The following is an 11,337-nucleotide window of genomic DNA, read 5'->3' as shown; positions in this document are numbered from 1 at the left end:
GAGGAAAACACAAACACATAAAAACACATTATACATGTATACATACAGTTAATAAACATTGCCATAACACTTACAGGTCCCCGTGATGCATCCTGCACTCTGTCTCCTGCCGCTTTTCCTTCCGATAATCGCTGCGTCCTCCCGGTAACCAGCACTGATGATAGGACCTATCGTGATGTCAAAATAGCATGTGACCAGTCACGTGTCTATTATCTCATTGGCTACAGACTGGTTACATGGCTAGATGTCATTGCTAGGTCCTGTCAGTGCATCTCTCTGGTAAGCGGTGCTCGTTTGAGCATGTCCTTTTACCGGCGAGATGCTCTGGAACATGATCGGCTTCCCCGTCCATGCATGTCGGCGCTCTTTACAGAGTCAGCCCACATGCAGGGACTAGATGCCACAGCTGGTGAATAGCGGCACCGGGATCACGTGATCGGAGCACCATTGCTATGGTAACCCGTCTGTCAGCGGTGATGTCACCGCTTACAGCACGCAGCTGCTGCTCACTCACTGAGTGAATAGACTGCACGGGAAGCAGCAGCGTCTTCCTCCCATGCAGTTCTGTCTGATGTAGCAGAGCTGCATGGGTTGAAGGAGAAAAAAGACAGAAGAGCAGGATCATGGAGGGCTGACAGGGAGTAATAAACATGGAGTCTCTAATGTGTCTGTGTATTTATTTCTATTAACCTCATAACGACGGCCGTACGACTTAAAGCGGCGGCAAAACAGGGTACTTATTCTGTTCCGCCGCTTTAAAGCGGCGGCCCGAAAAAACCCTGTAGCGCCCCCCCAGCGACCGAAAATCTCGGGGGTTTCAGCTACCGGGGGTAGCTGAGACCCCCCAGATTATGAATCGGGGTATTTTTTCTGGACCCTGTTAATGCGATCGCCGGTATACACCGTATACCGGCGACAACATTAAAAAAAAATAAATGGCCGGTAAAATTGATTTATTTCTCATCTGACGTGATCAAACATGTCAGATGAGAAATAAATATGAGCCCTTAGTGCCCCCAAAGCCCCCGGTACCGGAGAAATCTATCCAACACCCCCCCCCTCCGGAAAATCCAAGATGGTGCCGACGCGCGCTGAAAACTCCTGCCGCCGCCGGCTCTGCATTCATTTCCTTCCGATCTGAAATGATCAAACATTTCAGATCGGAGGGAAATGTCCTCCCCCTGACCCCTCCTCCAGTCCACCGGAGATCTCTGGTCCCCGGAGCCCCCTCCGGTTCTCCAGAGCCGCCCCCCCCTCCCACCTCCGGAGCGTGGAAGATGGCGGCGCACAGCCGCATTCATTCCTGCTCTTTCTGCCGCATGTGACACGTCACATGCGGCAGAAAGTTGTCCCCAGGTCCCGCCATCACCCCCCGTCACCCCCCCAGCCCCCGGTTTTACGTTACCTGGCTGCTGGTGCTCCGTCCCCGCGATCACGCCGCCTCCTTCTTGAAAGCTGGCGGCGCATGCGCAGACAGCGGCTGTCAGCTGGATCCCTGCAAGCAGGGACGCTGACGTCGCTGCTGCACAGGCTGCTCCACTGTGGACCGGGGGAGAGTGAGTGCAGTAATCTGCAGCCACACTCCTCACTTGGAGAGACTGCTGTTCTAGAAAATGGGGGGTACGTTCTGTGAGCGTGCCCCTCATATTCTAGAATGAGGTTACTGCAGGTCACTCTGCCCTAGGTTGGACCGGGGCAGTGTGAGTGCAGTATTCTCAGATTACTGCACCCACACTGCTCATGGAGAGCTTGCTCTTCCAGAAAATGGGGGATACGTTCCCTGAACGTGCCCCCCATATTCTAGAAGGTCCAGAGTCGCCGAGGGACCTCCAAAATGGATTACAGTGACCGAAATTTATTTATTTTCAATAAATTGGTAAAAGAGGAATGTTTCGGGGAGTTTTTTTTCAAATAAATTTTTTTTTGTCTTTATTTTTTTCTATTACTGACTGGGTTAGTGATGTCGGGTATCTGTTTAGATGCCGTGACATCACTAACCCCAGGGCTTGATGCCAGGTGACATTACAGCTGGTATCAACCCCATATATTACCCCGTCTGCCACCGCACCAGGGCGCGGGATGAGCTGGAGCGAAGCGCCAGGATTGGCGCATCTAATGGATGCGCCACTTCTGGGGCGGCTGCGGCCTGCTATTTTTAGGCTGGGAAGAGTCCAATAACCATGGCTCTTCCCACCCTGAGAATACCAGACCCCAGCTGTCCGCTTCACCTTGGCTGGTGATCTAATTTGGGGGGGACCCCACGTTTTGTTTTTTTTTTTAAAAAACGCCTGGGGAGCCCTCCAAATTGATCACCAGCCAAGGTGAAGCTCTCAGCTGTGGTTTGCAGGCTACAGCTGTCTGCTTTACCCTAGCTGGCTATCAAAAATAGGGGGGACCCCACGTCGTTTATTTTAATTATTATTTTTTTGGGGGGCTAAATACAAGGCTAGGCACCCTTCAGTGCCACATGAAAGGCACTAAAGGGCGCCAGCTTAGAATATGCAGGAGAATGGGACGTTATATTTGTTTGACATCTATCCATTCATCCATTGTAGCATTTTAGGCTGTGTGCCCACAATCGGGGTTTGCAGCGTTTTGGGCGCAGAGTGTTTTCCCTGCCTCCATAGCGCTGCGTTGTGCAGTAGAAGCACAGTGGAAGGATTTTTAGAAATCCCATGCCCAATGTGCTTCTTTTCTCCGCAGCATACACTGACGTGTGGCGCAGCTTCCCGAGCCTCCGCATGTCAATTTATGCTGTGGAGATGAGTGTTCTCTGCAGGTAGCATAGAGCTCCACAGCGGCCTGAACCCAAATCCTGGGCATGGGCAGCTGCGTTCTCCCGTGGACAACACTCACTTCTCTGCAGGAGGCTGACACTGTGTACTAGACCTCCCATTTATCCAAACAGAGGTTTTTGGCCACATGTGGGGTATCCCTGTGCTCATAAGACATTGGATAATAACCTGTGGGGTCCACGGTTTGTTGTTGTCTCTTGAAAAAGTAAGAAATTTGATGTTGAAGCAACATTTTTGTGAAAAAAATGAAAATTTTCAATATGGCAACCTAAGCTTATCAAATTCTGTGAAGTACTCTTGGATTCAAACTGCTCAATATACACCTAGATAAAAGCCTTGAGGTGTCTTGTTTCCAAAATGGGGTCATTTGTGGGGGACCTCCACTGTTTAGGCACCTCAGGGGCTCTCCAAATGCAACATGGCGTCCGCTATTGATTCCAGCCAATTTTGCAGTCAAATGGCACTCCTTCCCTTCCGAGCCCTGCCATGCACCCAAACAGTTGATTTCCACCACATATAAGGTATCGCCAAACTCAGGAGAAATTGCACAATAAATTTTATGCTGAATTTTTTCCTTTTACACTTGTAAAAAAAAAAGCTACCTGGTTGAAATAACAATTTTGTGGTAAAAATGTATTTTTTTATTTTCACAGCTCAACATTCTAAACTTCTGTGAAGTACCTGAGGGTTCAGGGTACTCGCCAAACATCTAGATAAATTCCTTCTGGGGTCTATTTTCCAAAATGGGGCCACATGTTGGGGAGCTTCACTGTATAGGCACCTCAGGGGCTCTCCAAATGCAACATGGCGTCCGCTATTGATTCCAGCCATTTTGCAGTCAAATGGCACTCCTTCCCTTCCGAGCCCTGCCATGCGCCCAAACAGTTGATTTCCACCACATATAAGGTATCGCCAAACTCAGGAGAAATTGCATAATAAATGTTATGCTGAATTTTTTCCTTTTACTCTTGTAAAAAAAAAAGCTACCTGGTTTAAATAACAATTTTGTGGTAATTTTTTTTTTTTTTTTCATGGCTCAACGTTATAAAATTCTGTGAAGCACCTGGGGGTTCAGGGTACTCACCAAAGTTCTAGATAAATTCCTTGAGGGGCCTAGTTTCCAAAATAGGGTCACTTGTGTGGGGTTTCTGCTGTTTAGGTACCTTAGGGGACCTCCAAATGCGACATGGTGCCCGCAATCTTTTTCAGCCAAATTTCCTTTCCAAAATTCAAATATTGTTCCTTCCGTTCCAAGCCCTCCCATTTGTCCAAACAAAGGTTTCAGACCACATGTGAGGTATCACCGCGCTCATAAAATAGTGGGTAACAAACCTTGAGGTAAAATTTTTGGTATTACCTCTTAACAAAGTGAAAAAATGAATGCTAAAGCAACATTTTTGAGAAATTTATTAAAATTTTCAATATGACAACTAGTGATGAGCGAGCATGCTTGTCACTACTCGGTACTCGCACGAGTATCACTGTACTCGGGCTGCTCGGCGGGGACCGAGTAATCTCGCGATACTCGTGCTTTACTCGTGGTCTTCATTTCTGCATGTTGGCGCTCTTTTGAGAGCCAGCCCTCATGCAGGGATTGGCTGGCAGACCACTGCAATGCCACAGCCCTGTTAGTTGTGGAATTGCAGTGATTGGCCGGCCTGCACAGCGTCACCGAGCCTTTATATAGGCCGGCGCGCTGTGCTCTGCTCACAGCTATTCTGACAGTGAGTGTAGGGAGAGTGTCGCTGATTCAGGGAAAGCTTTGCGGCCCTTTATAGCTTTTTCAGTTGCAGGGCTGCAAACAGTGTGACCAAAAGTCCTTCTCAGGACTATTCTAGTTGTATACAGGCAGGCAGGGTATAGCCAGGTCGGAGTACAGTAGCAGAGTCCTTCTCAGGACTATTGTTGCTATATACAGGCAGGGTATAGCCAGGTCTGAATACAGGCTAGTGACCAAAAGAGTCCTTGTCAGGACTATTGTAGCAGTATACAGGCAGGCAGGCAGGCAGGGTAGTGGTGACCGTATACCAGCCTTCATATCTGGGGCTGGTGTACACAGTGTAAAACAGTCCAGATAGTGTCTGACTTGTCTGTACTGTAATTGTCGCTCCCCAAAAAAACCTGTTAGGTTATTATTGCGTCCGTGCTTGGTTTTTAAAACCGCACGTGTGTGCCTGTTGGTGGCAGCGTACAGGTGCACTGGTGTGCGTTTTTACCAAACTATTATATAACGCACAAGTGTAGTGTATAATACACGTCAGTCAGCAGTGGCTGATAGTGTCAGAGTTCTTAATTTTTGCTCCTAAAACCTGTGTTAGGTTATTATTGCGTCCGTGCTTGGTTTTTAAAACCGCACGTGTGTGCCTGTTGGTGGCAGCGTACAGGTGCACTGGTGTGCGTTTTTACCAAACTATTATATAACGCACAAGTGTAGTGTATAATACACGTCAGTCAGCAGTGGCTGATAGTGTCAGAGTTCTTAATTTTTGCTCCTAAAACCTGTGTTAGGTTATTATTGCGTCCGTGCTTGGTTTTTAAAACCGCACGTGTGTGCCTGTTGGTGGCAGCGTACAGGTGCACTGGTGTGCGTTTTTACCAAACTATTATATAACGCACAAGTGTAGTGTATAATACACGTCAGTCAGCAGTGGCTGATAGTGTCAGAGTTCTTAATTTTCGCTCCTAAAACCTGTGTTAGGTTATTATTGCGTCCGTGCTTGGTTTTTAAAACCGCACGTGTGTGCCTGTTGGTGGCAGCGTACAGGTGCACTGGTGTGCGTTTTTACCAAACTATTATATAACGCACAAGTGTAGTGTATAATACACGTCAGTCAGCAGTGGCTGATAGTGTCAGAGTTCTTAATTTTTGCTCCTAAAACCTGTGTTAGGTTATTATTGCGTCCGTGCTTGGTTTTTAAAACCGCACGTGTGTGCCTGTTGGTGGCAGCGTACAGGTGCACTGGTGTGCGTTTTTACCAAACTATTATATAACGCACAAGTGTAGTGTATAATACACGTCAGTCAGCAGTGGCTGATAGTGTCAGAGTTCTTAATTTTTGCTCCTAAAACCTGTGTTAGGTTATTATTGCGTCCGTGCTTGGTTTTTAAAACCGCACGTGTGTGCCTGTTGGTGGCAGCGTACAGGTGCACTGGTGTGCGTTTTTACCAAACTATTATATAACGCACAAGTGTAGTGTATAATACACGTCAGTCAGCAGTGGCTGATAGTGTCAGAGTTCTTAATTTTTGCTCCTAAAACCTGTGTTAGGTTATTATTGCGTCCGTGCTTGGTTTTTAAAACCGCACGTGTGTGCCTGTTGGTGGCAGCGTACAGGTGCACTGGTGTGCGTTTTTACCAAACTATTATATAACGCACAAGTGTAGTGTATAATACACGTCAGTCAGCAGTGGCTGATAGTGTCAGAGTTCTTAATTTTTGCTCCTAAAACCTGTGTTAGGTTATTATTGCGTCCGTGCTTGGTTTTTAAAACCGCACGTGTGTGCCTGTTGGTGGCAGCGTACAGGTGCACTGGTGTGCGTTTTTACCAAACTATTATATAACGCACAAGTGTAGTGTATAATACACGTCAGTCAGCAGTGGCTGATAGTGTCAGAGTTCTTAATTTTTGCTCCTAAAACCTGTGTTAGGTTATTATTGCGTCCGTGCTTGGTTTTTAAAACCGCACGTGTGTGCCTGTTGGTGGCAGCGTACAGGTGCACTGGTGTGCGTTTTTACCAAACTATTATATAACGCACAAGTGTAGTGTATAATACACGTCAGTCAGCAGTGGCTGATAGTGTCAGAGTTCTTAATTTTTGCTCCTAAAACCTGTGTTAGGTTATTATTGCGTCCGTGCTTGGTTTTTAAAACCGCACGTGTGTGCCTGTTGGTGGCAGCGTACAGGTGCACTGGTGTGCGTTTTTACCAAACTATTATATAACGCACAAGTGTAGTGTATAATACACGTCAGTCAGCAGTGGCTGATAGTGTCAGAGTTCTTAATTTTTGCTCCTAAAACCTGTGTTAGGTTATTATTGCGTCCGTGCTTGGTTTTTAAAACCGCACGTGTGTGCCTGTTGGTGGCAGCGTACAGGTGCACTGGTGTGCGTTTTTACCAAACTATTATATAACGCACAAGTGTAGTGTATAATACACGTCAGTCAGCAGTGGCTGATAGTGTCAGAGTTCTTAATTTTTGCTCCTAAAACCTGTGTTAGGTTCTTAGTGCGTCCGTGCTTGCATTTAAAAACCGCACGTGTGTGCCTGTCGGTGGCAGCGTACAGGTGCACTTGTGTGCAATTTCCAGAAACTTTGATATAACGCACAAGTAGTGAATATACACGTCAGCAGTGCACAGCATTGCAAAATGCGCAAGGGCATTGGCAAGGAACAAGGAAGTGGACGTGATGGTGGTGCAGGCAGAGGCCGAGGTCGTGGGCAAGCTCTAATTTCGCCACAACAAAGGGCCACATCTAGTCGCTCGCACGTCCTGTCCCAAATTCTTGGGGACCGCAGCAGTACACCGCTCTTGAACCAAGACCAGTGTCAACAGGTTGTTAGTTGGATAGCGGATAATGCTTCCAGTCAGATTGGCACCACCACAAACACTCTGTCTTCCACACGGTCAAGTGTCAGTAGCCGTGATACTGCACCGCACATTTCTGAACCTGATCCTCCTTCCTACCACCAGGCTGAGTACACGTCCTCCTCGGACATTAATGATCCCACACTTGGACACTCGGAAGAGCTGTTCACGTTTCCATTCACACATTCTGGCCTCTCGCCAGCTCATATTGAAGTGGGTCATGAGGAGATCGTCTGTACAGATGGCCAAATATTTGAGCAGCCACGTTCTCACGAAGTTGGCAACGTGTCTCAACAAGTGGTGGACGATGATGAGACACAATTGTCAGCAAGTCAGGAGGAGGAGCAGGGTGCGGAAGAGGAAGACGACGTGGTGGATGATCCAGTAACTGACCCAACCTGGCAGGAGGATATGCAGAGCGAGGACAGCAGTGCACAGGGGGAGGGAGGCGTAGCATCACAACAGGCAGTAAGAAGCAGGGTGGTGGCCCCAGGCAGAAGTCAGGCAACCGTTCCCCGGAACAACACGACGACACAAGGTGCCTGTACAAATGTTAGGTCTTCACGAGTCTGGCAGTTTTTTAAGTTGGATCCAGATGATTCAAAAAAGGCCATTTGCAACACCTGCCGTGCCAGCATCAGCAGGGGTACCAAAACTAGCAGCCTGACCACCACCAGCATGATCAGGCACATGTCAGCCAAGCACCCGACTTTGTGGGAAGTACAACAGAGTCGAGGAGCAGTGCTTGCTGATGTCACTGCTACGTCTTCGCTGGTTGTGCATGCGAGCCAATCCTCTGTCCATGCTGCCTGCGAACAAGCCTCCTCCACTCCTGCACCTGCAGTTGCCTACGCAGAAAGAACACCATCATCAAGCACGTCCTTGTCCCAGCGCAGCGTTCAGTTATCCATTCAGCAAACCTTTGAACGCAGGCGCAAATACACTGCCAACACCCCACATGCCACAGTTCTAAATGCTAACATTTCGCGACTGCTTGCGCTGGAAATGTTGCCTTTTAGGCTGGTGGAGACAGAAGCATTCTGTGACCTGATGGCGGCAGCTGTCCCACGTTACTCGGTCCCCAGCCGCCACTATTTCTCCCGGTGTGCCGTCCCCGCGTTGCATAACCACGTGTCACAAAACATCACACGTGCCCTGAACAACGCTGTTTCACCCAAGGTCCACCTAACCACAGACACGTGGACAAGTGCTTGTGGGCAAGGCCGCTACATCTCGTTGACGGCACACTGGGTTAATATTGTGGAAGCTGGGACCCAGTCTGAGCGAGGGACGGAACACGTCCTTCCCACACCAAGGTTTGCAGGCCCTACCTCAGTCAGTGTTTCACCCACACTCTACAGCAGGGGTCTCAAACTCGTCAGAGTAAGTGGGCCGCATATAAAAAAAATTTAAGGCAGAGGGCCGCATTCCTTTCAAATTTAATACAATACAATATAATTGTTAATCAATTATTTCAACTATTATAACAATGCTACATTAGTATAACAACACTGCTAAGTTTGAACGTAATGGAAATTTTCAGGTGTTTTCCACCTGCTCATTTTTTTTAACAATACAGTTTTCAAGTTCAAGTGTGACAAACTCCAGTCTGGCTGCTCAATTGACTGCGTTTGCCAGATACAAGCATGTCAACTTGGGGTTTGAAATCATGTGCAGTAGCCAATCGCAATGTTGCACGAAGATGCTCATCTGTAAGTCTTGACCGTAATGCTGATTTGTTAAGCTTCATTGAGGAGAAAAACTGTTCGCATACATATGTACTGCCAAACATGGCCATGATCCTGGCAGCAGCTTTAACAAGTTTTGGAAACTTTTCTTGTGAAACAAACTTATAGAAATCTGGAACACCAATGTCCATATACTTCTGTTTCAGAACAGTGTCACACTGCAAGTCAACAAGCTCCATCTGCAGATCTTCTGAAACACAAGAAACATCCACTGCAAATGGTGTGGCAAAGAGTGCAAATTCAGTTTCAAGATCCTGGAAATCATGAAAACGTCGATTGAACTCCTGTAGTAGTTGTAAAATTATATCGGAGTACATTTTCAAACGATCCGGTGTAGTTTGTACCAGTGACTGCATAGATGAGAAATGAGCCAAATTGCCAGACTGCAACTGTTTGGCCCACAAAGACAACTTACATTTGAATGCTTTGACACTGTCAAACATTATTGTAATTATGTGCTTTTGGCCTTGGAGCTTCAAGTTGAGTTCATTGAGATGTTCTGTGACATCAGTTAGAAACGCTAAATCAGATAGAAAAGCTGGGTCAGAAAGTTGGAAAACATCATTATCTTTCAGTGCCATAAAAAGCGCTATCTCCTCTCTTAAGGAAAAAAATCTTTTCAACACTCTTCCGCGGCTCAGCCATCTGACTTCAGTATGATACAGCAAGTCTCCATATTCGGTGTCCATATCAGACAAGAATGAAGTAAACTGCCTATGATTAAGACCTCTTGCCCGTATAAAATTCACTGTCTTAACCACAAAGTCCATCACTTCTTTCAGTTGTACACTTTTTCCACACAGCGCTTCTTGATGCAGAATGCAGTGTATTGCGCTGAAAGGACCCGACAAAGAAAGCTGGTTTCGTTTTGCTTTCAATAATCCCACAACACCGATGTTTTCAGAACACATTGCTGGTGCACCGTCGGTTACCACAGACACAAGTTTATCCCATGGCAGTCCTGCTGTATTGATACAATCTTCAAGTTCTTTAAAAATGTCACGACCAGTTGTTGTGCCTTTCATAGGTAATAAGTCTAAAAATTCCTCAATTATGTTTAAGTTTTCATCAACCCCACGAATGAACACAGCACAGTATGCTGTATCCGTTACACCAGTACTCTCGTCAAGTGCTATGGAAAATGCTTCAGAACTTTGTGCTGCTGTAATGAGTTGCTGATGAATGTTACTAGCAGATTCAGTGATTCTACTAGCAACAGTATTCGCGGACAAGCTTATGCCTTCGAATAGTTTTGTTTTGTCTGGACACAAAATTTCACTTGCCTTTACAAAACAGTCTTTAATGAACTGACCCTCAGTAAATGGTCGTGAATATTTTGCTATCATGTTACTGAGGACAAAACTTGCTTTCACCGAAGATTCGCTTGCCTTGTTAATACTTGAGAAAAGGTTTCGCTGTTTTTTAAGTGATGCTTTCAGCTGCTGAACCTTTTCATCTCGTAGTTTGCCAGACAGTGCTTCATACTGTTCTCCGTGGTGTGTCATGTAATGTCGTCGCACATTGTAGTCCTTAAGCACTGCGATAAATTGAAAACAAATCAAACACTGGACTTTCGCTCCAACCTCTGTGACAAAATATAGCTGTTCCCACTTGTCCTGAAATATTCGTTTTTCATCAGCAATCTTGCGCTTTTTTGATGACATTGCAGATGCCATTTATGATTTGAAGGGGTTCTCTGTGAATTGAAAAATGTCTGTTAGCATCTCGGTCCTTCCCCCTTAGAAATGCATAGTCTACTGCCCATATAGAAATATTGAGACTCTGTCCTTATATATAGTCTGGTGCCCCAGCTTCAGTGCTCCAGCAGCTGCCAGGACTAAGCACTGTATGGGCAGACCACAGCAGCCTAGTACATTTGTTAGTGGCTGCACATTACAGCAGCACATTCACTTCAATGGGAAAAAAACGTAGTACACGTATGTGATCACTAATACATGAGGGTGCTGTTTTGCTCATTTGTCGCTTTGTTCTGTCCACTGCCAGAGCAGTTCTCAGCTGATCTTGGCCATTAGGCTGGGGTATCGAAGCAGTTAATTAGCAGCAATATACTGCAGCATTTCTTTGAATCACCCAATGAGGGCTCACAGGGTCCCCTAACCACGGGCTGATTGCTCAGCAGTGAACTCGATTGACTTCTGACTTTCATTGTTAGTCTGAGCCTGCTTGTCGCTCTGGACAGATGCTTGC

General features: G+C 46.5%; 1 protein-coding gene across 1 annotated transcript; it reads right to left on the bottom strand.

Annotated features, from left to right (window-relative positions):
• Positions 1-8,969: 8,969 nt before the first annotated feature.
• Positions 8,970-10,805, bottom strand: LOC142308467 (general transcription factor II-I repeat domain-containing protein 2-like). The gene has a single exon (XM_075347108.1). It carries the CDS (start codon positions 10,803-10,805, stop codon positions 8,970-8,972), a length of 1,836 nt encoding a protein of 611 aa, XP_075203223.1.
• Positions 10,806-11,337: the final 532 nt, after the last annotated feature.

Source organism: Anomaloglossus baeobatrachus, chromosome 1, assembly GCF_048569485.1.
Source record: "Anomaloglossus baeobatrachus isolate aAnoBae1 chromosome 1, aAnoBae1.hap1, whole genome shotgun sequence".
Classification (NCBI taxonomy): domain Eukaryota; kingdom Metazoa; phylum Chordata; class Amphibia; order Anura; family Aromobatidae; genus Anomaloglossus; species Anomaloglossus baeobatrachus.
The sequence above is the reverse complement of the archived record's forward strand: the minus strand, read 5'-3'. Positions and strand labels throughout refer to the sequence as shown.

Bases quoted from the DNA above. Each gene is read 5' to 3' on its own strand.
- LOC142308467 (XM_075347108.1), bottom strand. From the start codon at position 10,805: ATGGCATCTGCAATGTCATCAAAAAAGCGCAAGATTGCTGATGAAAAA.